At 50.8% G+C, this 26,787-nt stretch overlaps 1 protein-coding gene across 12 annotated transcripts in view; it reads left to right on the forward strand.

Moving 5' to 3' along the window:
* The window catches only part of pard3aa (par-3 family cell polarity regulator alpha, a), a 277,492-nt gene that overhangs the window by 118,221 nt on the left and 132,484 nt on the right, over window positions 1-26,787 (forward strand). For 9 of the 12 annotated variants that reach the window (XR_014117080.1, XM_035531035.2, XM_081696953.1 and 6 more), the window contains 6 exons: window positions 14,268-14,365; window positions 15,042-15,125; window positions 18,114-18,239; window positions 21,293-21,747; window positions 24,567-24,706; window positions 26,113-26,241. Coding sequence is in view for 11 of the 12 variants with exons in the window: in XM_035531035.2 (XP_035386928.1) it covers window positions 14,268-14,365; window positions 15,042-15,125; window positions 18,114-18,239; window positions 21,293-21,747; window positions 24,567-24,706; window positions 26,113-26,241 (1,032 nt within the window). In the remaining variant the exon portion in view is untranslated. The remainder of the gene's footprint in view (window positions 1-14,267; window positions 14,366-15,041; window positions 15,126-18,113; window positions 18,240-21,292; window positions 21,748-24,566; window positions 24,707-26,112; window positions 26,242-26,787) is intronic. The other 3 variants (XM_081696951.1, XM_081696956.1, XM_081696957.1) reach the window with 1 other exon arrangement.

Below are 26,787 nucleotides of genomic sequence, written 5' to 3' on the forward strand. Positions count from 1 at the left end.
GAAAACCGCACTGTAACTTGGAGTTCGCTGGCTCTTCAGGGACTGAAGCAGCAAAACCAGCCCCTCAACATCCTACCTCCAGTTTCACAGCTGGGGCCATGGGCTTAGTGATGCTATGCACTGTTCTGTTTCCTCCAAGCAGAACGCTTTCCACATTTACCCATCAGTTCAACCTTGGCCTCATCTGATCACAAAATGCTTCTTCTGTTAATTATGCAGATCATCGGGGGGGGGGGATTAAATGCTATTTTGTCCTTGGTAGCCTCCCACGAGCAGCGTCTCTCTTGCGCCAAACACACGGACCCAGGCGTCATCAAAGGCAAGAAAAGCTTCGAGGTCCTTCTAGGCCACCCGAGGGTTTGGCGTGCGATCGGAGGAATCTTCAGTCTGCCTCTCCAGTGCTCTGCAAGCCACCCATGCCTGATTGATCAAGCTCGGGTCACAGCGTAGGAGCCTTGCACGCAGAACAGCAGACAGTTCCGCAGAGTCCCCAGACCCGTGGAGTGTCAAGTCCGGCTGGCGGCCTCCGCCCGAGTCCTGGTAGACCCAGAGGTGGAGATGCGTGCTACGGTGCAGCCCAGGCAGGTTCTGGCCGACGCTTGGCCCGGGAGTTCTCCCCTCGTTTTCCCGTTCTGCCCTGCGCGCGGTCTCCTTTTCGTCTCATGTTTCGCTCCCGTCCCTTCGTGGACGCTCCTCCATCCGTCCGGGCTCGCCAGCCTCCCCGTCCATCTGCTTCTCCTGCGCCGCCTCTGGCCCGTAGAGGGAGGGGGCGTGTCCTCGGCTTCTCCCCCCATCACTCAAGTCTCTCCACTGGGCTATTCCTTTTATCTTAATACCTCTTGTTCTCTCTTGCTCTCTGTCTGTCCGTCTCCTGAATTATCTCCCTCTCTCTTCCCAGCTCTTATAAACATATGGACGCGCACGTACACATACGCAGACGTGCGTTGTACGTGGTGCAGCACACGTGACCAGTAGGTGCTGCTGTGGGTTCATGGTTTCAGACTGGGGGGAAAAAGGGGGACAAATTGGAGAAATCAACTTTCACCTTTAGCCTGCTGAAAACCTTGCAAAGCACGCGCACACAGACACATGCCCAGCATAAACACGTATATGTATACACACATGATTATTCACTGTGAAAATGGCAGCCCACTAGAGAAACCTTTCTAGATAAAGCACACTGTGCTCTAGGCGAGCTTTGTCAGGCTTTATTAACTAGCTGTCTTTATTAACTGGCTGTCTTGAATACCTAGATGTCTTTAACTGGTTTCTTTATTAACTGGCTGTCTTGAATACCTAGATGTGTTTAATACCTGGCTGTGTTTAATACCTAGATGCGTTTAACTTGTTTCTTTAATACATAGATGTGTTTAACTGGTTTCTTTAATACATAGATGCGTTGAACTGGTTTCTTTAATAACTAGATGCGTTGAACTGGTTTCTTTAATAGCTAGATGCGTTTAACTGGTTTCTTTAATAACTAGATGCGTTTAACTGGTTTCTTTAATAGCTAGATGCGTTTAACTGGTTTCTTGAATACCTAGATGCGTTTAACTGGTTTCTTGAATACCTAGATGCGTTTAACTGGTTTCTTGAATACCTAGATGCGTTTAACTGGTTTCTTGAATACCTAGATGCGTTTAACTGGTTTCTTGAATAACTAGATGCATTTAACTGGTTTCTTTAATAACTAGATACGTTTAACTGGTTTCTTTAATAACTAGATACGTTTAACTGGTTTCTTTAATAGCTAGATGCGTTTAACTGGTTTCTTTAATAGCTGGATGCGTTTAACTGGTTTCTTTAATAGCTGGATGCGTTTAACTGGTTTCTTTAATAGCTGGATGCGTTTAACTGGTTTCTTTAATAGCTGGATGCGTTTAACTGGTTTCTTTAATAGCTGGATGCGTTTAACTGGTTTCTTTAATAACTGGATGCGTTTAACTGGTTTCTTTAATAACTGGATGCGTTTAACTGGTTTCTTTAATAGCTAGATGCGTTTAACTGGTTTCTTTAATAGGTAGATGCATTTAACTGGTTTCTTTAATAGCTAGCTGCATTTAACTGGTTTCTTTAATAGCTAGCTGCCTTGTTGTCAGCTGCGATCAGGCATGTCTATCACACTCTCTCCTATTCCCCTCATTCGTCCTTGTAAATGACAGAAATAAATAACTTGTGGAATGCTTGAAATTTTCCACTGCCCCCCTTTATAAAGCACTATAATAACTTTCTGCTCTGTTCAGTCCAGTGGAGAATGCAGAAAATCTCTCTCTCTGTCTCTCTCTCTTTCTCTCTCTCTTTCTCTCTCTGTCTCACACATACCACCCACAAACACCATCCAACCCCCCACACCACCATGTACATGCACATGTAGTTTGCTGTTGAGAAGACAAATTGACATCATTTGGTCTAGTGACACGACCTTCGACCCTGTGTTTTGTAATAATGGTGGCACTTAAGAGTACAGCATATGCTCTGCACCATGCCATCGCCACGATGCTGTATTCTGTCATTCTGCAACCCTGCTGCGTGGGGTATGAGAGGGATAGTGCAGCTTCATATTCCCTGCTGCTTTTCTGGTCCCTGCAGTGAGCTGGTTGGTGGAGAACAGTCTCCCTATGCAGGAATTGACTAACGCCATGTGGTTGCTTCTTTATATTCTGTTGAGCAATCAGTAGACCGGGTGAACCCCCATATAGATGGAAAGGTTTGTTTTCTAGAATAATAGACTCTGGGTTATTGGAATAAATTGGAGTAGTGATTGTTTAAAGCCAGTGTTGAAATCCTACTGATTTATTGCAACAGGCATCTCTTTGTTTAGTTCCAGCACCGAATTCTCAGTGTTTGGTTGGGTTGGAGCATCTCTCCAGCTACCATAGTGCTGTGGGATGCACTGTAGTTGAAGTTGGACTGGGCTTGGCTTCAAAGTTCTGTAGCTTGGATATAAGGGTCATATATGACTAGAATGAAAAGGCAGCACAATTAAAACTAGACATGGGCTGGAATGCCTCCTAATATAACGCTGTTACTTTTAAAATATTTCTAATACTTTTCTGGCCGTGCAGTTTTGCTGGTGACTCTCACCTACAGTGCCATTTGTGGTTAATCCTGTTCAATTTATTAAAGAAAAAGCTTGAAGTTGCTATCAGTGTCGTGATGAGATCTTTTTAAATGTAGCCTACTTAGTTAATTTGAAAATGACCAGTTGCTGTATTCCATAAAATGCCTCATTTGAGCAAATAAGGGGTTAATTGAACTTGCACAACAAACCAGCATCTGCTTGAAGGCTGTGGCCCGTGCCTCTCTAAAGTTCTGTTTGTGTTGGATTTTGGCGAGCTTAAAATGACTTGTTGCTTCTGGAATGTCTAAAGGTTGGTGGGTCCACGGGGACATCGGAGCCGTTTCTGGATTCTTAGCTCTCCAAGGTGTGGCTCTGGAGCGCTGCTGGACAAGCTCTGGACCCTGGTTTGTTTGGACATCCGGCAGCACAGGGCCAATTCAAAGACCCTCCCAAACACCCATGTGTCAGAGATTTAATCATGCTCAGCTCCAACGGCTGCATTTTTGTTTGGTGGAAAAATGTTTTTCAATCCTCGATTTTAGTCATAACCAGTTTCCTACACTGGCTTTTTCTTATTTATATCGGTTTACAAATAGCAGTTAGCGAAAGCCCAGACACCACACTCACAGGCTCACGCTTCCACTGCCTCTCTCTCTCACACACAACGTTATAGTTTAATGTTTGCCCCCATAACTGTTAATGTGACTAACATGGTGCTGTCATGTTATTTCCTGGGATTCACATGTTAGTGCTTTTTCTTTTTTCCCACCTCAGCCTTTGTTTTCCCGCTTTATCCCTGACACTCGGTCAGCGTCGGTCAGTAATGGTGCCTGACCACTCCCAACCCCTCTGCTTTTCCTGTTAAGTCCCGATTGGAATTGGCGAGTACACTCTGCCGAGTGAGAAATCCTTCCCTCAATGAGAATAATTGAACCTGGGCATGGGTGCCAGCTCATTACCCACGAATCATAGCGAGCCAGGGCACCTTAGCGGGGACTGTGATGACGTTGGGGAATTGCGACTCCTACTGCAGTGAAATCTAGCAGCACGTGGGCTCTAAAAGAAGACCACCAAGCCTGAAACAATGGCTGTAAAGTCCAGTTGCAGTTATTTACGGGAGATCAGATTCTAGCAGCTGGCTGTGATGTAGGGAACTGGGTCTGCGTGTAGATATGGGAGTGTGCGTGCACATGCGCGTGTGTGTTTGTGGGGGGAGTACAGAACTTTTTCAATTGCTTTTGTACATGGACTGAACAGAGTCCAGGCTCCTTTCTAGACAGAGTGGTAGAATTAGCCATGCATGAAGAGCTCTACCCAGCCTCAGGTTTGTTACAGACGAGATCCTTCACAAAAGCACTTTTGTGTTGAGCTGTCTCACTCACTCTCTCTGTCTCTCTCTCACTCTCTCTCTCTCTCTCTCTCTCTTTCTCTGTCTATCTGTCTCTCTCTCACTCTCTGTCTCTCTCTCTCCCCCTCTTTTTGTGGTTGAGTGATGCACACCTGCAAGCAATTAAGTAGTCCGAAACCATGGGTCAGAGAAAGGATATGCAACACCGGACACAGACAGCATCCAAAAACAAATCCCTGCAAATATACAGCGAGTACAGACTCGCAAGCAGACAGAATGATAACAGCTCCTCATCCTCCCATACCTATCAGGCTAAATGCTTAAGCCACATTTATTTGCCTGACAGCCTCCCAGTGAGGACGATCACAGACTCCAGAGACTCACAGTGTACACTTCCCAAAAAAAATAACTGAATAATTCATTTTCACTTAACATTTATTTGATGTTCCTTCCACCTTGGTCTTCGTTGTCTGTCATCCGCTTGTGCAGGCGTCTCCGTCTCAGCCGAGGCCCGGTTCGGTGGCTGCCTCCGCTGGCCTTATGGGATATTCTTGCTCTGCCTTCCCTGGGACCGTTACTGTGTGCTCCTTTTCACGCTCTGCTCTAGGAATGTGAGGAGCAGGAGGGGAGCGCCATTCCCTCTCCAACTGAGCGAGGCCCATTCAGCGTAGACACGGGGTCATTACGCTCACATGAGTGGGAGGTAAAGCCAAGCTACCGGACTGGGAGCACTGGGGATGGGCGGCCTCACTCTCGCACGCAGGGAATGGCTGGAGTGAAGGGGAAGGACCGGATAAAGAGACGTTTCCGTGGGAACTGGAAACCCATACAAACCCCTGACTGCAGGTGGCGGTGCGACGTGGCGGGCGGATGTGTGTCCTTTGACGTTGCAGTCTGGCAACCCTGTCCGCACGCAATCCCGATAGCCCCTCCGCGTGTGCGGTCCCATAGCCCTGTCTGTGTGTAGTCTTCACATGCGCGAGCAAATGCGTAACCTAAATGCATGTGTATTGTCCAAAACCTGTGTAGTAGCTCCGGAAGTACAGGCTAGGGCTCTTAGAGTAAAACGAACAGGGCCCTGTGACCCACGTACCTTTGCTCAACTTCGGAACACGTGAGGCGCTGGGCTTGCATGTAGCCTGTGTTATATGAGCTCTAGCAGCCTTCAAAACCTTCGCCTGCTCCCCCCACGCGGACGGATCCCCCGAAGCGCTCTGGCCGTGCTGTGTGGTTAGCCTAACGCTGAAGCGGATAGCCCAGGTCCCGCAGTGGGCCGGAAGGGGAGTTATCCATGTTTGTTCCCCGGGGCCAAAGCGCCTGTAGCGAGAGGCCGTTCCACTCTCCGCCTTCCTGCCGTTGTCCTCGTCTTTGCCGGCGTAAATCTCAAGCGTGAACAGCGGCTCCGCGGCGGAATAAAAGCGGGTCTGCCCTGGCCGTCCTCCAGAAGACAGAATAAAGGAATGGCCTGTGTAGCCGCCGACACGCGTGATTGACGCCGGTCCCGCGGGGCGCCGCAGGCCGCCCAAGCCCTGGCCGCAGTGCAGCATGGGAAGGGTTCTGTCCCGGGTTACGCAGCTGGTGGCGGGACAGGCGGCTCTCGCCAGGCGTGTTTTGTCTGTGGGAGTTCACGGTTGGGGCAGCGTGCTTTGTGGCTTATCCGCATACCGAAAGAAGCTGGAACAGCACAGGATGGCACACTAATATGTTTAGAAGATGTTTTAGGAGTTTAGCCATATGAAGCCACTCACAGAGTCTTTGATGTGGATTTTAAACTTAAGTATACTTGTTAGAGGAAATTGAAACATTCTGTGCAGTGATTACTTAGATTTCGTAAGAGTAATTTGAAAATTGGTTTCAGCATCCTGTAGGAATTTTTCAGGTCCAGCACTCACACTCACACACACACACACACACACACACACACACACACCCACCCCACTACTCTACATGTCTGCGTAAATAAGAATGGAGGTAAGGCTCTTTTGGCACTAATTCTATTACGACCCTCACGTGTCTGCCTAAATGCACGCCTCTCCTGACCTCACAGCGCTGGGCTCCAGATCAGCCAGCCGGCAGCGGTGGAGAGTCGCGGATCCAGAGCCGAGAGATACGCTGCGAGCGGGCCCCCCGCTCGCTAACCAGAGTTTGCGTCCCGCTAAATGGTTCCTAGTTGCGATACAAAGTGACTTCTGTCAGAAGCGCCTGGTCTTTGGCGGGAAGGAGTGGAGGAAGTTCTTGTGCAGGTCTCGTGATGGGGCACAGGGGAGAACCGAACCTCGTGACATGCCTGCAGCAGCTGCTCACGCTAAACATAAAGGCCATTCCTTGTTCCAGTAGTAAAGGGAAAACAAACAAAAAAAAAAAGACCACCCTAAATAAATGTATGCGGCTAAATCCGACAGCATTCCGGTGTTTAATGTCGGAGCCGGAAGTTTACCCCCTTGAGTTTCTTTCCTTCTGTTTGTGCCTGTCTGGTTTTGTGGCTTTGTGTCCAAGTGTAATCGCACACAAGCTCAGTGACCTTCATAGCTTAAAGGTAGATTAATCACTCCATTCAGAAGGACAGAGAGATTATCCTCCTCTTTAATCACCTCTAAATGATGATTAATTGCCCAAAAGCAGCCATAAGCTCATTTAATGCTCAGCTGAAGATATGTTCCAGCTATGTTTTCTTTTCATTTTTCTCAATGTGTAGAGATTGGGTGGGGGGGTGGTTTTGAAGTTGTATCGTACTTGGTGTTCACATTTATCACCTGATGGAGGATCTGAAGAGCTAGAAAGTGATCGCTGAAGCGTACAGGCGGTGCGGTTATGGGTAGTGCCAAACGGGCAAAAGCTAACTAAGCAACCCCACCCCTCCCTCATTAGCCTCCCACATGATTAGGTGTAGTTATGTTTAGAGCGGAAATGCTGGAACTTTGTCCTGTGTGCCGTTGTGGACCACATTTGAAATAATCGCTGTGACCTTACTGTGTGTGGAATTTATTTTTTTTTTTTGGTGTGTGTGTATGTGATTTATGGTGCTCTTTTCACGTAGAACAATGTGTTTTATAACTGATCAAACGAGCCAAACCAAACGGCCAAAGAACTCCCGGCATGTGAACAAGTGAAGTTGTGGCCCTCTACACCTCCCCCTCGCTGTCGGGGGATCTTGTCAGAGTGGCCTTGAACAAAAGCAAATTGTGGTAACTTGATTTTCAATAATTCATACCCTCTCAAAGCCCTGTGTAGTATGAGAGAGCGTTCCTGTCTGTGGTTATTGATGAGAGCCTGGGAGTTTTAGGCACGGCAGGCTTTAGGTTTTTGTTATTGACTAAGTGATTGATTTAAACCCTCATAATTAGCTGGCCTAATTTAATTAAAGTGCAATTTAACGATACAGCAACCCCACCGAAGCGTGCTCTGGCATTGATAGATAAGCTTGCGCTCGTATGAGATCTCGGCCTGACGGATGATGTATTCGCCGCAGATGCGTTTCATTGACCGAGACCGAGGGGGAGTGGGCGGGGCCAGGCAAGGCCGCAGCCCCTTCTTAGCAATGGCGCTCCACGCCCCTCGCTCCCCTGTCCAAGCGCTCCATCTGGACGAATGTGACCGGCTCACATATCTGATTTCATTTTGCTAATAGCATTAAAAACCTGTTTGGCTTTAATTTGCTTACAGTCATTCACGTCACGGGCTAACTCTTATACCCCATTAGCAGTGTCTTAAAAAGAGAAACGCAGACAGATTTAAGGGGTGCTGTGTCTCGGCCGATTAAAGCAGAGCGAATGGGACTGGACTGGAATGCATTCAGAAGATGCCAAAGGGAGACTGCGTGCGTGTGGCCTTCCAGGAATCGGAACTTTTGGAAGGCTCTTGCAGAGAAGTTTCCCACTGTAGCCCTGCCTTTTTTAGATTTCAGCATGGTGTGCGTTTCATCCACCTTGTTCGGTGGAAACCAAAAACAGAAACCCACTTTCTCTAGACCCGCCCTCGTCTACGGTGCAGTTTTAACGTGCTCGCTACGCGGGTGAGAAGAAGGCCGTGACCAGATACGAGGAGGAGCCTGTGCGTTTTTGAAGACTACACCCCCCCTCCACACGGACGCACACGCATACACGGAGCGTGCCAGGACAGGATCGTGCTGCTTTCATCTGCGGCCAAGCAGCTACGCTCAGTTCTCACTTCCAGGCAGCTGATCCGTAATAAGTAACCCGAGAGACGTAGCCGTTGATCCAGCCTTATGATCACAGCAATGGAGCCAATGAGGCGAGGCTGCTTCATCTGTGTCAAAGGGCATCTTCGCTGGGAAAAAAGGGAACCTTGACGCACCCCAAGCACTCGCTTTTATGGCTCCTGTCAAATTAAATTAGAACATTAAGGTTTTCTCAGTATACTTTGCAGCACTTCATGCACCGATCTAACACCCGGTCCTCATCACCCCGCCCTCTTCTGTGATGTCAGACAGGCGGTCATACGATAAAGGATAAACCGACAAGACAATCGGTCAATAGCCGATGCCACAGAGCTGTGATGGAGAGTGATTGGCCGCCTTTGCCAGGATGAGCTTGGCCCCTTAATGTCTTGCCACAATGGAAATGATGCATGCTTCACCCAGTTTAAAAAGTGTCCCTAACTTCTTGCCTTTCCCCATACAGGGCAAACCAAACCGCAGTCAAACGGTATCCATGCATCTAGATTGGATTAGTCAGGTCATCTCAGTGTCCACTAATGTCTTTAGTCTGAGTTCAGGCCCTTTTAACATCTGTTTGTCCAAAATAAATGCTAATAAGTGTCTAAGAAATGCTGACCAGTGTGATGCATTGACTGCTGTAATAGGGCCATCAAAACGGAGGACTTAAAATGGGCGCGTGGGGGAGGAAAGGGTTAAGATGAGGCTACCAGTCATGTCCAATTGAATCAGCCTTCCCCCGTAAGGCTTTAATTGGGATAATGGAGTTTTGCTTGGTGGGACAGCTACATTATAATAGCTCTTTGTTGAGAACAGAGGACCCTGTCTCCATTGGGGCTTGACACGGCCTGCAGCGTGGAGCTTTTTGAACTTCAGCCGGACGTTTCGGGAAGCTGTTGAGCAAGTTCTAAACGTTCTCCTATGGCTGAGCCAAAATGTCTGCCACGCGCACTCTGACGCCGACCCAGCGTTCCTGCGCCATAACGACCTCCCGGCACAGAGCCAAGAGCAGTGCTACTCTTCTGAACTTTGGAGATGGTTGAGCCAGAGACCCTAACTAGCCTTAAATAGCCATGAGTCATGAGGGTTTTGTTTTGCTCTCAAATATTAATATTGGTAAACAGAAAATCATAAGCAAACCATATTTCATACGTTTTCCATGCCAACCGTTTGCATTGGCCATGGTGTCTCATCTGTTTTTGGTGGGGTGGGGGTGGAGGGCTATGGGTGGGCCTGCGTGCGTGCACTCATGATTGTATTTGTTGCACTTTACGGAGGTCAGGGAGGTGAGCGGTTTGATTGTGACCAGAAGCCCTGGCTCTTTGACACAATCCCCTCCGTCTTTTCTGAAAGTGGTTTTTAGGCGAACCCATCTGGCAAGGCTGTGTTCCAGCCACTAACTAGGTTACACAACGTTACGGCGCATATATAACAAGTCAGTGGGTCTGCAGATATGCAGCAACAGGGGGCAGATATAACCAAGCAGCAGGGAGACGTGCAGTACCAGGGGACAGATATAACCAAGCAGCAGGGAGACGTGCAGCACCAGGGGGCAGATATAACCAAGCAGCAGGGAGACGTGCAGCACCAGGGGGCAGATATAACCAAGCAGCAGGGAGACGTGCAGCACCAGGGGACAGGTATAACCAAGCAGCAGGGAGACGTGCAGCACCAGGGGACAGATATAACCAAGCAGTAGTCCTGGCTATAACCCATGGGCCCGTTTTGAAGGACCCATATCTACCACCAGTACTTGACATTTCTGTGAAAGTATAAAGCTGACATAGGCGGCTTTGGTTTGATTAAAATGAACCCTGGTGCAATTGCTCTTAATGTGGTTCGTTAGAGTAAGTGTGAACACTTACTTTCAAACTGGTGTGTGACAAACAGGCTTCAAACGAATTCTGGTGCAACACATTTGAAGCATGAACACAACATGAACCAAAGGCATCTAAACGTACCCGACGCAGGACCTGATGTCACAGGATGTGACACTAAAAGCACCACGGCAGAACGGAGTGCACTGCAAACAGAAAAACGTTTTCCATCACAGTTCAGTGCAGACATTGGAAATATACGTCCTCTTCTCTTTGCAGCGTGCCGTCTTTGGTATGTGCCGCGCAGGAGTCCTTTATCCATTTTCCTGCCTCTTGCTGTGTTTCCAGATGGTAAAAATAACACCAGGTACACACAGGCCCGATAAGTGTGCTAACCCCATGCGGTACACGCGCACGCTGAAGCCCCTGCTTCCATGTTTCTCAATGTTTTTATGAATGTCTGCAGTAAGACAGCGTCGAGATATGGTTCAAACGTTTTCTAACTCTGGGGGATTTGTGATTTCCGTTTTGTCGATAGTAAGAATAAAGAGGTTAGATATACGTTAAGATGCAGCATGCGAGAGAGGCAGATGGCATGCATCATGCGCGCGTTATACGTCAACACTATGCAGACTAAGACTAAAATATTTTACAATATATAATTTTTTTGTTTGGTCTGGCCCAAGTGACCTGGACTACAAGTATGAACACACCCATAAAGGATCATCACCAGGTTCGGTTCAAAATCATCATGTGAATAACATTTGCTTTGCGTGCAGTAATGTGCGTACATTTTACATGGATGATTTTGCGTTATGATCTACGACTGACGCATTCAAAATTCAAATGTTCCTGTCCCAAAAACTTGGCATTGCAAAACTATTCAACTCTATCCGAAAAAAGTTGTTTTTTTTCCTCCCAAATATTACAAGCCTAAATATTTTGTCTGCCTTTTACTTGCGCACCTTTGCTCCCAGTGCTTTACGCGGAGAAGTGAATTGTTTCATTTGGCTATTTCTGCGCTGCCTTTGTGGGTGGGTGCCATCTAAGGTAATTCCCACGTCATACTTTTAGTGCCAGCCATGATTAGGCTCATTGTAAATATCCCAGCAGTCATTGTTTCACTTGGTCCATGCCAAAATCGCCCCCTTCCTCCTGTTATTCCATGGCCCATAGGCTAAATTTACATCGATGTGCAAACAGGTTCTAGAGCCAGTTGGGACAATTCCAGAGGTCTGTGTTTGCCTAATGATCTTAAGATACTCTCCGAGTGCTGACTGCAGTTAGATCCTTGCAGATAAAGAGCAGACGTTCTGGAAGGCCACGTGTGGCGTTCACGTATTCTGTTGTTTGTTCAGCGCTGCTGTTCTGAGAGTAAATGGTGACCTCTTGTACAGTACATGACCCCGCCCTTCCACCAATCCTGCAATCCCATTGCGCCCCGCCGCCTGACACTCAGCTTTAGTGCCTACCTCTCTTGCTGTTGCTGCGGGGCTCTGTTCTCTGGGTGTTCTGGAGTTCAGGGAGAGCTGCAGTCCTCACAAAGCCAAGGTAGGATTGGGGGGGGGGCTCTTATGTTCTCCCTGTTTGCGGATGTCAATCCATCTGCATCCTCTCCCACCATGGCCATAGCGACGGACCATGGCACCATGGCCGCGTTCCCGCGTGGTTCAGTAATCACACGTACTGCCTGTCTAGTCACCAGCCTCATAACGTCTGACTTTGTGACGCTGTAGGGCTAAGTGGCTCCTGGACCTAGCCCAAATCTGACACACACACACACACACACACACACACAGAATGTGTCAGCAAATGTGCCCCACTGACACCCTTGCGCTGGCAGTGAAGGACTCAGTGAGTGTGGAGTGAAGCTGTCCCCTTTGGGATCCTGCTGGAAATGACCTCTCCTCTCATGGTGTGGGGACACGCTGGACCCAGCAGGGCTCATGGGAAATGATGAACGGGCCTTTCACCAAAGCTAGCGTGGCTCTTTGGCTAAGTGCCTTCGCTTTGGCAGGTGGACAAATCCGGACAATAGAATGGCTGCCAGCCACCATGTCTGTAACTCTCTCTCTCTCTCACTCACTCACACACACACAGCGCGCGCACACACACACACTCCCCTCTTCCAGCTGACTTAGTGGCTTTGGCGTCAGAGGGAAAGAGCCAGTTCTTTCAGTGTGAGGGACTTTGTGACAGGAACCATACGTGCCCCTTTCTGACCACAAGGGCTAAGCTTCAAAAGCCCCGATGGAAGCCCCATCACAAGGGCCCTTTGATGCGCCAGCCACTCACCTCCCAGCGTCCTTTAATCCCGTCTTCCCAAGCACTGACACTGACCATTTTACAGCCAAATAGAGACACTTCACTAAGGGTTCATTCATGTCACATAATCTTTTTACTTCACATACAATGAGGCTGAATATCTTCCTTTTCTCTCTCACTATCTGCCCCCCCCCCCCCTCCGATGCCTTAAGCAGCCTCCGTTATTGGAGTTAATGACTCGTCACTGTCAGCTGTGATGAATGGAAGGTAGATCGGCTCCTCTGCGACGTCTAAGCTGCTACCAGCATCAACGCTGCAGCGCGCGCCGCAATTGGGGCCGATCCCGCCTCCGCGTGGGGGTTTTCCCCCCAAAACACCCCCACCGCCCCCAACCGCGCATGACCTTTGCTTCTCCTCATTGTGTCTGTTTGTATATATTTACCGCCTCGCGGCAGTCTTCCTCTACAGAGTATAGAACGCACTATGGTTCATTTGTGTTGGGGCAGCTTTACGCCCATACATGTTCACGCGTAATTTCCAAGTGAGGTGAGCGATCGGTCCCATGTTTGATGTCTGACTTAAAATTAGGAAATGGGTTTGCATGAGAGCTTGTCGTCAGAACAAATCTTTTTTTTTTTTTCATATAAATGAATGTTTGGGTGACGTGTAATTAAAGCAGCTCCAGCAGGGGTGTGTGTGGGGGCAGCGTGTCTGGATGCCCCTGGCCTTTCCTCAGTTTGTCTGATGAAATTTTCATGACCCGCCTTTTTTTTTTTTTTTTTTTTTTTTTTTTTTTTTGAAACCTCTCCAACAAAAGAACTATGGAGCGAGAAAGAAGGGGACCCAGACTAAGACAGCGAGAGCCAGACAGCCTCTCCAGGCAGTAGTATGCAATTGGCAGAGGGTAATTGTCTGAAAAGGCTGAATGCATTTCCATATAAAGATGGCGGAACGCTTATTTAGCCGTGCTTGACATTTCAGCGAGAGGCGAAGGTTAAGGGTGAGGTTTGTGGAATATTAATATCCACGGCTAACAAACCGGCGCGCGTGGCCGCCCTGCGTCTTGAAACTCACTTGGCCTTGGGAACGATCCTCAGTAAAGGGCCTGAGGGGCAGTATTCACCTCTGTGACGCGGATATTTCTCCGTTAAAGGACCGCACTTGACAAGTCATTTGATGGCAGTAGGAACTGGATCCGGTCTGCGTTACGGCCCCGCCTGGCCTGCTGAAGGCGTAGGCCTGTGAAAGACGTCGGCTTTGGGGATGGGGGGGGTGTGATGGAGGAGAAGGTAGGAATGTTCTTGGGTGAGTCACCCTCGCCTTATCTGATTAGCCGCAGGCTGAGGCCCTGATGACCCCAGGCTTATTGATCGAGTATGAGGAATCGATCACGGGCATCTTTTCACAGACACGCCGCTGCTATATCGCTGCTGCATTGGGACAAGCCGAATACTCGCCCTGATTTAAAAAAAAACCGCGGCCATTCCTCTCCTCTCTTACCGAATTACATTAGAGAGAGAGAGAGATGGAGAAAGAGGGAGCAGGCTAGTGATTGGGCTCTGGTCCAGTCATCCTCTCTGTGTTTTATGCTGTTTTCTACAGGATGAAGGCGGTGATGTGAGGAGGAGAGAGGAAGGCCGGAACGGACGGATCGAGCCAGTGGGCCGGGCCGACTCCAGTGGGGAATCTGTCTCCCTAGAGTAAGATCCAATCCCAGCCCAGCACAGAGGGCCTGACTGTTCCTGACTGCTCCCGCCTAGTCCTGACTGTTCCTGACTGCTCCCGCCTAGTCCTGACTGTTCCTGACTGCTCCCGCCTAGTCCTGACTGTTCCTGACTGCTCCCGCCTAGTCCTGACTGCTCCTGACTTTCCCGTACACCTTCGCCTCAGCGCCGTAACTTTCACTGCCCTCCAGGCTGCGGACCACATGACATTTGTCTTGATGAATTCCAAAACCACCGCAAACAAGTTGAGAAGAGGTGCGGGTAAAAGTGGCTTCCCGTGTGGTCAGATCGGAGTGAAGAGCACAGCACCTCTTCCTTGCATTAGCTCCTCGCCGTCGGCCTACCCGTATGCCGTTTTCTCCCCCCACGCGCCCCCCAAACCCCCCCCCCCCCCAACTCCCCCCCCCCGGCCTCCGTCTGATCTAATCACTTAATTGAGGTGTGTATTTGGCTCCTGCATCGACCCACGTGTCTTAATGGCTGTGCGGCTTATAGATGCCCCCCCCCCCAACCGCCTCCCCCGGCCTCCCCCTGCAGAAGACGATCCCTCCTGGTGGCCTTCAGCTTCCCACCCAGTTAAACGGGCAGCTAGGTCCTAGCGTTCAGCCTTTGGGGCTGCGTTTGTTATTCACGCCCCTCGCCTCCCCCACAGGGACATTCTGAAGCCCGTGGAGGTGGCCAACGTCGGCGGGCCGCTCGGGATCCACGTGGTGCCGTTCAGCTCCAGAGACCGAAGGTAACCCGCCGCTCGCCACCCCCCGCCACGCTCGCGCTTGGCCCGGTCAGCCGGGGCGCCTCTCCCCCCCGCCACACTCCGTCTCGCCTGTCTCTCGGCGTGTCTCCTCCTTCCAGCGCAGGAGGGCCAGCGCGTCAGCCTCTCCCCTCCGGTCTGTGCTTGAGCTCGCCTCCCTCCCCCCTCTCTCTCTCTCTCCTTCTCCGGCTTCTCAAAGTCGATGGCCTTTTGTTCCTTGGGTTCTCTCTCCGTGACGTGTCTTATCACACGCCTGCCCTCCTCCAGGACCGAGGCGTGAATGGCAGTGCTAGCGGGGCAGCTACGATGGACCGGGGACGCAGGAGGCATGCAGCGGGTGGAGGGTGGTTAGGGGGTGGGATGGGCCTTCCAGTTGTGCTACAGCGCTGCGTCCAATCAGATTAAAAGCTCATCCCCGACGCCGACAGTGGGCCGGCCACTAGAGAAGCTTGCTTGGCCCAAGGTCGGGCGAACGAAGGAAATTCTGTAATGAATCGAGGGGTTGTGCCTCATCATCAGGTGTACCGGATAAGGGTCATAAAAGGATTATCCCAACATGTTCTAGGAGTCATAAATATTTATTGACCTTTTCTGATGCAGACTGAAGCTGACAGGCTGTGGTGATGGCACACGAAACCATTTCATAAGTAATATTTCAAAAGTAATATTTTGATTTCATTTTAATAACATGGGTCACGTCCATCAGCGGCCTTCTTCTGTGGGTATATTAACGCAATCAGATGCGCATTAATCCAAGGTAAGCCGCTCTCAAACGCTCCGCTCAGTCCGCCGTTCCGTTCGAAAGGCCAGAGCCATCTGTCCTTGCTTTTACGTTAGCCGTGCCTCGCCAGCCGTACCTTCGGATGCGTCTCCCGCTCCCGAAACGCGCCGCGATGGCCGTGTGAAGCAACAATCACGGGCGCGCTGCACGGCCCTCGTGCAGCCTAATGGCTTCATCAGTGCCTGTGCCAGCGTGATTGGCACCGGCTGCAGGCGGCGGCTGCTCATTAGCGCTCGGATAGAGGGTAGCGGGGGCGAAGCGGGATGCGGGCTGAGAGCGAGCTCCGAAAATGGCTGCTGTCTTCGCAATTTCGGAATTCGAACGGAGCGTCCGCTGGTGAAAACAGGCGCACGCGTACGTGGTCTCGCGCACACAGACACGCACACGCACACTCTCAAAGACTTGTGGACACATTATATTCCAATAATGAGATCTCATCCCGTGACCAGTATGAACTGTAAACAAGCCGACGGTGTAATTCTGGTGCATAAATGGATCTTGATTGCATTATTATTCAATTAAAGTCAGTGGAAGAGAACAGGTGGTCTCCTTCCCGCTAAGCATTCTGGGCCATCCCTCAAGCGGCAGGCGGCTGTGCCGCAGCTCAGCAGATGATGAAGTGCCTGCTACTCCAGCCAGTCCCCTCGATGCGTCTCCCGGCGCCCGGGGCCCAACCACGCCCCCCCACCCCCACACCAGCGCATCGTCCCGCCCACGAGCTTCATCGTCGGTGCCGGAACGGATCCGGAATAAACCAACCGGGCGGCAGATTGGGGCGGGAGTGGAGGAGCCCATCAGAGTCGATCTCAGGCCTGCTCAGTCACAGTCAATATTAATGAGCAGGACCAGTGCTGCTTGACCAGTCCGGGGGGAATGACCTCCCGCTCCGGATCGGACGGAGCCTAGGTTATGAAGACAAAGTGCCCCGTGGTTCCTGGCCGACGGAAGCAAGCATCCACTACAGCAGGGGAACATTTTTACCCCATGCAGTGGGGTGAAGGGGGGGCGGGTCATGTGACATGAGGAGGCCCCCAGCCTCACACCCGCTCTCGTGCCTTTCAGGCCGATCCGAGCTCCTCCCTTTGAAGTCCTGGGCTGAATTCTCCAGGCGGCGTTCCTGTTTACCGGCACGCAGGGGTCTCCAAGCCCAGCAGACTAAATGTGCCTCCGCACTTGTTTTAAATGTGCGGCCATAATCGGCCATCCGGTCACCTGTCGGGGTTGAGTCCTAACGGGAGAGCAGGCGAATTTAGCACGCATCACTCTGCTAATAATGGCACAGTTTGGGGAGGGAAAAGGTGATGAGTTGAGTCTTTTCCCAAGTAATGGTCTCTCTCTTTCTTTCTCTCTCTCTCTCTCTCTCTCTCTCTCTCTCTCTCTCTCTGCTTCTGTCTGTCTGTCTTTGTCTGCCTTTCTCTGAGCAGTAAGCGTTATATATGGTATCCATGTCTTACCAGCCACTTTGAAGCTCGAGCTGAGTTTTGCTCTCTGTAAGGTCATCAGAGCTTTTACTTGTACTCGCGCGCGCATCCACGCACGCATGCGCGCGCGCCCTCAGAAGAGTGTGTGATTTATTTATTTGCTCTGTTTGAAGAGACGGGTTGAGCGCAGCGAGTGAACGCTGATGTGACAGGCGTGTTTCTGTCCTCTCTTCTGCACGCCCGCTCCTCGCGCGCGCGCGCGTTTTAAGCCTGTCAAATGTGACGGCGCGATTCCGCCGTCTGGAGATGATTGAATCTCGGGGGTTTGTGGATTACGCGTGACGGTGCCCTTCCCAACGCGCGCCTGCCAGCGTGGCACCGCAGCAGTTCTGAGAATGGCCCCAAAAAGTTCTATATGTCAAACCTCAGCTCAAGTTTCCGAAGTCTGTTTTGATGCGTAAAGACTTCGGGCTGAGCCTCTCCGTTGCTTAGTAATATTTGTGGCTCTGGCCAAGTCAGCTTAAGTCTTGGTCACAGTGGAATACCACCTACATGTTACGTTTGCCTCCATGCTAATAAAACGCATGGTTCCGCCTTAGGAACTAGTTTGCTTTTCATCTCTTCCTTTCGCATTTTGTGAAAGGGCACATGTTCAGTGTGCCGCCTGTCCGGGCCATGGGCCCTCTGTAGCTGTGCGCTTCCCTGTATCTGGTCGAGGTTCCCGCGGGGGGGTGAGGCAGGCGAGGCTGATGTGTGCCCTGACTCTTCCAGGACGCTGGGCCTGCTCGTGAAGCGTCTAGAGCGGGGAGGCAAGTCGGAGCGCGAGGCTCTCTTCCAGGAGAACGACTGCATCGTCCGCATTAATAACGATGACCTGCGCAACCTCCGATTCGAACAGTAAGCCTCCTCTCCTGTGGGTGTCGGGGGAGAACTCTCCCCCCCCCCCCCACACACGCGCACACACACACACACACGCGCGCACACACACACACGGCTGCTTAGAGAGAGGGTCAGGGTAATGTCATGGCTGAGATGGCGGCTACTGTCTGCTCTGTTAATCCTCAGTAATGTGGGTGGAGTGCAGGACTGAAGCAGACACACACACTGCAGGGGCTGCACCTGCCTCCTGCTATTCATTCACTGCTGAACTTCATTTCCCAAAGTGCAGGGAAGACATGCACACTGCCACCTGGCTCCTCTTTGAATGTCCCTCTCTCTCACGCTCTCTCTGTCTCTCTCTCTCTCTCTCTCTCTGTCTCTCTCTCTCTCTCTCTCTCTCTCTCTCTCTCTCTGTCTCTCTCTCTCTGTCTCGCTCTCGCTCTCTCTCTCTCTCGCGCGCTCTCTCACGCTCTCTCACATGCACATATGCCCATTAATAAATAATGTTCCCATAATAATGTGCATATTATTTATTAATAATAATGTTACAGAGGTCCCGATTGTTGTCACTTTTAATAACGTTAACATGTGCCCACTGTTGACATGTTTATCAGGAAAGCGGTACCAGCGCCTCTATGCTAGAACTGCAAGATTTGAAACCCAGAATGCTATCTGGAGAAAAGGCACGAACGCCGGTTGATTTTCATAAGTGGGCTAAGCATTGTGCTTATGTGTGTGTTCTGTATTGTGTCTTGACTGAAGGTTGGTGTTTTTATGTGTGATACTGCAGATGTGTACAGGAAGAGATACCTGTCACCTAAACTAGTTGTTGTCATTGTTTCCACGCACCTAAAGTAACTATCTGTCTGTTAGAGTTCTGGAGACGTGTTTTAAATGCTGAGTCAGGTCAGGCCTGACATGGATAAATGGAGAGAGTGAGTGTGTGTCTTTGGGTAAATGAAGGAGTCAGAGACTGAGTGAAGTGCGTCATAGGGCACTGAATGAGACTGAGACTGTAGTGTAGTGAGACTGAGACTGTAGTGTAGTGAGACTGAGACTAGTGAGACTGAGACTGTAGTGTAGTGAGACTGTAGTGTAGTGAGACTGAGACTGTAGTGTAGTGAGACTGAGACTATAGTGTAGTGAGACTGTAGTGTAGTGAGACTGAGACTGTAGTGTAGTGAGACTGTAGTGTAGTGTAGTGAGACTGTAGTGTAGTGAGACTATAGTGTAGTGAGACTGAGACTATAGTGTAGTGAGGTTGTAGTGTAGTGAGACTGAGACTATAGTGCAGTGAGACTGTAGTGAGACTGAGACTATAGTGTAGTGAGGCTATAGTGTAGTGAGACTGAGACTATAGTGCAGTGAGACTGTAGTGAGACTGAGACTATAGTGTAGTGAGGCTGTAGTGTAGTGAGACTGAGACTATAGTGCAGTGAGACTGTAGTAAGACTGAGACTATAGTGTAGTGAGACAGACTATAGTGTAGTGAGGCTATAGTGTAGTGAGACTGAAACTATAGTGTAGTGAGGCTGTAGTGAGACTGAGACTATAGTGCAGTGAGACTGTAGTAAGACTGAGACTATAGTGTAGTGAGACTGTAGTGTAATGCTAAGTGATGCACAGTGAATTTCCCTGGTGCCCCAACAGATGACTGATTTTAAATGGGGAGTATTTTTTTCTCACTGAAGATCTAATCATGTGGTCACATTTTAATTACTCCAATATTTTGGTTTTTCAAAAAAAAAAGAAAAGAGAGGTAATTGTTGTGTTATCTTTCATCCTTCTCATCTTGAACTGTGTCTGTTCCCCAGACTGGAGCTGTCAGTTATGGTGGGGTAGTAGCACAGGCACAAGTCGCACAGGCTAAAGACGTCGTAGTTTCAGGCAGCCCTCAGGCCGCTCCAGCAGACACCCCGGCGACGTCCAGCCATCGAGATCAGAGATGAGGAAAACGATCTAATCCTACCTCTCTCTGCCATCTGCTGTCCCCCAGTTATGCGCTTGTCTCCAGCTTTTTCACTGACTAGGAGGCATGTGGAGATATAATTCAAAGAGATATTCTAATCTTATTGGATTGTTTTGCATGGATAAATATTTAGTGCTGCTTAATCTGACTCAGTGTAATGATACAACGATGGAGTGGTTTATTATTCCGTCAGAAGCAGGGAGCCGCGTGATTAGCTGCGTTCCACTGCTCTGCTCGTTAACGCGTGCGCGCGCATGCACTGCTGTTTACTTGATTTTGGAGCGGTGAATTAGCATAAGAATGAAGAGGGGCTCCTCAGTGAGGCTGTCTGAACCACTAGATGCAGAGGCTGATCTAAATGAACAGCTTATTACAGTGGCAGAAGCTCCTTAGTGCCTGTCAGGCATTCAGGGAAGGAGTTTTACAACACACCAACCCCCCCCCCATTCTTCTCACTGCAAGACCCCTGTACGGCCTGCCTGCGTTGAGCGTTGCTCAAATCGTGCACTTTTAGCAACTCGCCCGTATAATACCCGTGCTGCGTCTCCTGCGTTTTTGCTGTTTCGTGCAGTCCTGTGTGAAGCACTCCTATTGTTCAGCGGCTCAGCGCTTGAATAGTCCCGCTAGCAGAATAGCTGAATAGTCCTGTTAGCAGCTGCAGGTTTCTGAGGGCTGGTGTTGTGTGATGCACCGTCTGCACCGAGGTCCTGGTCTGGGGACTCCAATGCAGAAACCAGCTTCCTCCCCAAGGCTTTACGATTATGTTAATGGTAGATAATGTAATCTGTGAATTAGCCTTGTTTCCAGATGCAGAAGTGCAATTAGCCAGCGATTAGCCATGCTGATCCCCTGACCTTTCTGTGGGCCTGCCTCTTAACTGTCCTGAGCACAAGTGTCTTCAGTACCAGAGAAATACAGTATGCCATAAATGTCAGTCACCTAATTTAATTATCCTGTGTGTCTGGGTGCGCGTGCACGCGCGTGTCCGCGAGTGCCTGTCACCACTCATTTCACTGTATCTATTTCATCTCGCGCTTTCTCGCTCTCTCTCTCTCTCTCTCTCTCTCTCTCTCTCTCGCTTGATGTGTGCTCTTTCCTACAGAGCACAGAACTTGTTCAGACAAGCCATGCGTTCTCCGCTCATCCTGTTCCATGTGGTGCCAGCAGCGAATAAAGCACAGTATGAACAGTTCTCTCAGACCAAGAGGCACCTGCAGTCCGCTCCAGGTCAGCCTCCTGCCCCCGCTCCAGGTCCCGCTCCAGGTCCCGCTCCGGCTCCTGGTCCGCCTCCGGCTCCCAGCCGGCTCACCCCCGACCCCAAACCCGGGGACCGCAGCAGCCTGGCAGTCGGGGGCATCGACTACAACCCTCAGAGAATGTCCAAAAGCGGCCTCCACCCGAATCTCAACCAGCGGCCGCTCTCCGCCCGCCCAGAGCAGGGTGAAGCCTCTCCCGCCGGACCGGCCTCCGTCAGCCCTCCAGGCTCTGCCCCGCCCTCCACCTCCATGGGCTTCGGCAAAAAGGTCGGCCGCAAGTTCAACGTCCAGCTGAGGAAAGGTACGAGCATACGGCAGGGGGCCGACCGCGCGCGCCGCGTCTGGGGCAGCCGTTTTCTCCAGCCCTCTCTGCTCCCGGCGGTTAGTGCACTGGCTCTGTGTTACTAACACAGTTAACACTTGAAAGCACCACGATTGCCGTGGTGAGAGAGTGCAGCCGTCATCCTGTCAGCCTGACCTGCTGCACCAAATCCCTTTGGTTCTGCATGACAGCACTGCTTCAACATACCACACTGCACAAGAACTGGCCATCTAACACACACACACACACACACACACACACACACACACACACACACACACAGTAATGTATTTCTGCGCAGCAAGAGATGTCTCTGGCCTTCACTTATGACGGGCCTCAAACAGAAACATGCAAAGCGTCACACGGTGACATGATGCTTATTGTGCGTCCTCCCCGCGAGTGTCTCGCTGTCCTTCCTACCCCTCGGTGGTAATCACACTTTCCCGCTTGTTTATATGAAAGAGGACAGTCATCTTTGGCAGCAGGCTGGATCCTCTGCTCTTTATTAGCTTCGCACAGTGTGAGACGAGGACAGCAGAGACACAATTAAACCCCCGACAACAAGCCCCACCCCCCCGGCGTCGTGTCCCACTGGGGCACGTGCACCTCACGTGCGCCTTTAATTGAAAAGACAGCTGCAGGCAGCGAGGGAGCCGTTAGACTTATCTACGAGTGGCACATGCGCGTTCCTCGTGCGCTGCCCCTTACGCTTAATAGGAACAACTGCAGGGTGTGTGTGGGTGCGCGCGTGTGAGAGCCCCCCCCCCCCCATGTTTTAAATTTGTGGCCTTTTTATGCAGTGTGTGAGAGAGACAGATCAAGTGAGACAGCTAGCTTGTTTGTTTGTTTATAGGTTAATTTCTTTGGTGTGCATTTGTTTGTTTGTTTGTTTGTTTATGCTCTTTTCTGTTTCTGCGTGTTTGAGGTGCAGAGGGTGGGGAGGGCTGCCCTGTCTCTCGTCCCCTGTCTTCACATGGCTTTCCCAACACTGTTTTCAGACTGTGTGTGAGTGTGTGTGTGTGTGTGTGTGTGTGTGTGTGTGTGTGTGTGTGTGTTTGCGCGTATATGTGCGTGCGTGCTGGCTCATATGTTCCTGATGCACCAGATGCCGTGTGCCGGAGCTCTGGCGGGAGTCGCTGTCAGGGCTGGAGGAGGGGCATTGGAAACAGTTTGCGCACGAGAGGGATGTGTCCCAGTCTAAGCGCCACACACCCTGAGCAACCGCTACACACCCCGTCCCTATCGGGCAGCCCCACAGCCCGCTAGTGCCGACCTGCTCTGCCCGCCAGCACGGCCCCTTATTTACGGTCTTAGCAACTGCAGAGCTTTTAGGGTTCTGGAAGAATTACAGCAGGTCATTTTTTTTTTTTTTTTTTTTGTCCTGTCAAGACTTTTGGTGTTTGTTTTGAATTCCAGTTTTATGGGCTGAGCTGTTTGGCTTGTCCTGTTTCCTCAGATAGGCTCTGTTTGTTTTTCCTCTGTTGTGGACGGCTAGTTTGAGGCCTTTTCACTCATTCCCATGATTAATTATTTTTACATCTTAAAATAGTATTTTTCGTGGCCAGAGCCCAGCTTTTCTCTCTCTCTCTCTCTCTCTCTCTCTCTCTCTCTCTCTCTCTAGTTCAGGGGGTTTTACTGGCATGACCACATGTAGTTATAGTATGGCCATCTCTCTCTCTCTCTCTCTCTCCCCTATGCTCTGTCTCTATTATTCTCTGTGTTCTAATCAAATAATGGATTATGCAGTGTATTCTTCCATTTTCACCTCCGTTTTAAGGCGGCTGCGCTGCTTCATGGCCGCCGCTTAATTAACTTTTTGGAACCGGGACTTTTGGGCTAATTCAAAAAGGGAAAACATTTTTTCCTTATTTTCCACTCGCATTACCAAGAAAAAAGAGAGCAGAAGACATCAGTGATTAATTAGCAAGCAGCTGTTAGGGATGCATCTCTCTAATTACCTGATTGAGCACCATTAGTGGTGGACGCTCGTAATGCCCTGAACGCTGTGCGGTGAGAGCATCAGATCGTGTGTAATAATAACCCCGCGGGCTGTGGCAGCCAGTAGACCAGGAGCAGCCCGGACCCATAACATCAGCTTCCCGCGGTTTAGTAGTGTCCGTGGCAGGCAGGGAACGCTCAGTTTGCCCGATGGGAGCTACCCCGAATCCCCCTCCCCTCCCCACCCCACCCCACCACCCGCTTTGAGAGGCACCGGCCCATCGCGAGCTGCGGCGGTGAGCTGAACGCATGGCGGCCCGGCCGCGGCACGCCTGCGAGACCATCTCGCCGCTGCCCGCGCAGCTAAAAACGGCGCCCCGCTACGGGACGGTTCTGCCCTGCGCACAAACGGCCCGCAAACATTTAATTAGGGCTTGCAGTGTGCCTCGTACGTTTCCAGTGTTATATGTTTCGATTTATACATGGACGCAAGGGCAGTCGTGCTTTAACGGAGCACACCCCTGGTTGCGATGGCTTATTAGACACAGCAGGTTTTTAGGTTTTAGCTCGGGCTGTAATTTTAGCGTGGCCTGCACGTAATGCCTTTGGCGGGGGTGGGTTCAGTTTAGAAAGTTTGCATGGCTTCGTATGAAAGGTCTTGACGTGTCTGCCGGTCAATAGAGATGGAATCATCTTCGGAAAGCAGGACGCTGCCCTGCGTTTGTTTGAGTGCTCTGATTTCTGTGCAGTTGTTCCACTATCTGTTCTTTAAGGATACCATCCGAGCTGAATATTTACTAAGGTGTCCTGGCCGTGGCGGCGGCGGGTTAATGGTATGGCGCTCGTTCTGCTTTTCCCAGGTGCGGAGGGGCTGGGCTTCAGTATTACATCGCGCGACGTCCCCGTCGGCGGCTCCGCCCCCATCTACGTAAAGAACATCCTCCCCCGTGGAGCGGCTATCCAAGACGGCCGTCTGAAAGCCGGAGACCGGCTGCTGGAGGTGAGGGGCGGAAGCCGTCGAGCTCAGTGGGACGCTGACATCATCACACTCCCTCATCTGTGTTCTCTTCCTGCTCGCGGAGGGCTTCCTGTCCGGGTCTCGGCAGCTGGCAGCTGTTCTCACGCCCGCTGTTCCAAACACATGCCCATACCTTACTTTCCTCTTTCCTGTTTCCCATGGTGACTCTTCTGGAAGGCTTCCACTCGGAGGCCGCCAGTCTAAGGCCCATTGTTTTAATGTGCGAGGCCGTGCGATTGGCCGGGAGAGCTGACGCGCTCTGCGCCTCCCCTACCCGCGGGGCGTGGCCTGCGACACACACACACCCCATCCTCCAGCGACCCCATCGCATATCTGCCAATACGATAATAAGGTGGACTGTAATTCTGTCCACCACTCCTCACTGACCGCGCCTGCTGACATCACCACTGACTCGGCAGAGTGAACCACGTAGGGAGGTGGAGGAGATTAATTATGAGATTAATTATGAAGCCTCACTGGTTTAACATTTTAATGACTAAATATGCCCCCCCCCCCCCCACACACACACACACATTTTGTTATTCTTAGTGTGTATTGTCTTTAAGATAATTGAGATTAATCCTTATATCGAAAGGTCTTGGGCAGTCAAGTCTTAGCCAAACAGGGAACGCAAACACTGTAGTATCTACCAGAGAGCGCAGACCTGTTTTAGGTAGTAATTAATCCCCTACCTGCATAATCTCTACAGTCCTACAGTCGCTTAGCAAAGCAGTGAGACATCGTGTCCCTCGAGGCGGGGACGGACCCAGCCCGTGTTCTGCCCCGTGTTCTTAATCCTGCTGCGTGACCCTCCGGGCTCGTGCCCCGCCTTACGGATGCGACCTTTCGGAGAGCTCAGGCAGAGAGATGGGCTTGCCCCACCCACAACCCCCACACCGCACACTCCTGCCACCTGTGCACCCTGTCTGTGAATTCTTCGTTGTTAGTATTCATAGATTCGGGAAGTGTTAATTACAGCGATGAAGGAACAAGGTTTGGTTTTTTTTCCCCCATTTTAATGTAAAAAAAAAAAAAAAAAAAAGGTTGCTTAGAAAGGAGAGACGGTGAGTGTAGAGTCAAGGTCTGAAGCACTGAGATCTTGCATCCGAGGTAGAGAACAAATGACCAGGGTCTTTTGCTGGGTCTCCTTCGTCTATTGCATACATGTAGATGTGAAGGTGTATATCTGCAGCTGGAACGAGGAGCAGGTAAGTTACAGATACTCCACCACTGCCACTAGACTACACCCCCAGCTGTAATGGAGATTAATGAGCACTGGAGATTTCATTAGGAACTGTTGCAAATGGAAAGTTTACACGTGCTGCCCATATTCTTTTATTCCGACTACTGTGTGTGGGGGGGGGCCGTGTGTGTGTGGGCGTGTACAGGTAAACGGGGTGGATCTCAGCGGGACGTCTCAGGAGGAGGTGGTGGCTCTGCTCCGCTCAACTCCAATGGGTGGTGCTGTCGGTCTGCTCGTTGTCAGACAAGAAGATACCTTCCTGCCTCGGGAAGTGGTGAGTCTCTCTCTCTCTCTCTCTCTCTCTCTCTCTCTCTCTCTCTCTCTCTCTCTCACGCACGCATGCACTTATCCCCTCTTTCTCCATTTCCTCCTGTGCCTCACTCACACATGGGCCACAGGTACAGCTCGTCTGTGGCTTGGTTTGAGTAGCGAGCTCTGTTGGGGTAGTGCAGTGGGAGCAGGTGGGCCTCCTCCTACCTCCCAACCCTCCCAACCCCTGCCTTGCCGTGCCGCTCCAGCAGTGGTCAGTGCCTCCTCTCCCGGTCCCCTGGCTGACGCACCCTAGCCGCTGGCCGGCTCGTCTCCGGAAGGGCCTCCAGACGTAGCAGGGGAGCTCCGCACAGATGATGGAGTGGGCTTTGCTTAACGTTGCTTAAATGCGTATCCTGCACGCACTCCTCATTTCTTACGGGGTCTGTAATCATGTAACGGAGACGACGGCACCGGTGGGCCGGCACGCCTCAGCCCCGGCCAGCAGTCTCCTCGCCACGCGCTCAGCACCTGCTCGCGTGTGACGAGATTTGACGTCTCCCCGGCCTCC

This window comes from Electrophorus electricus, chromosome 14 (assembly GCF_041902795.1).
Source record: "Electrophorus electricus isolate QZ-2024a chromosome 14, ASM4190279v1, whole genome shotgun sequence".
Lineage (NCBI taxonomy): Eukaryota > Metazoa > Chordata > Actinopteri > Gymnotiformes > Gymnotidae > Electrophorus > Electrophorus electricus.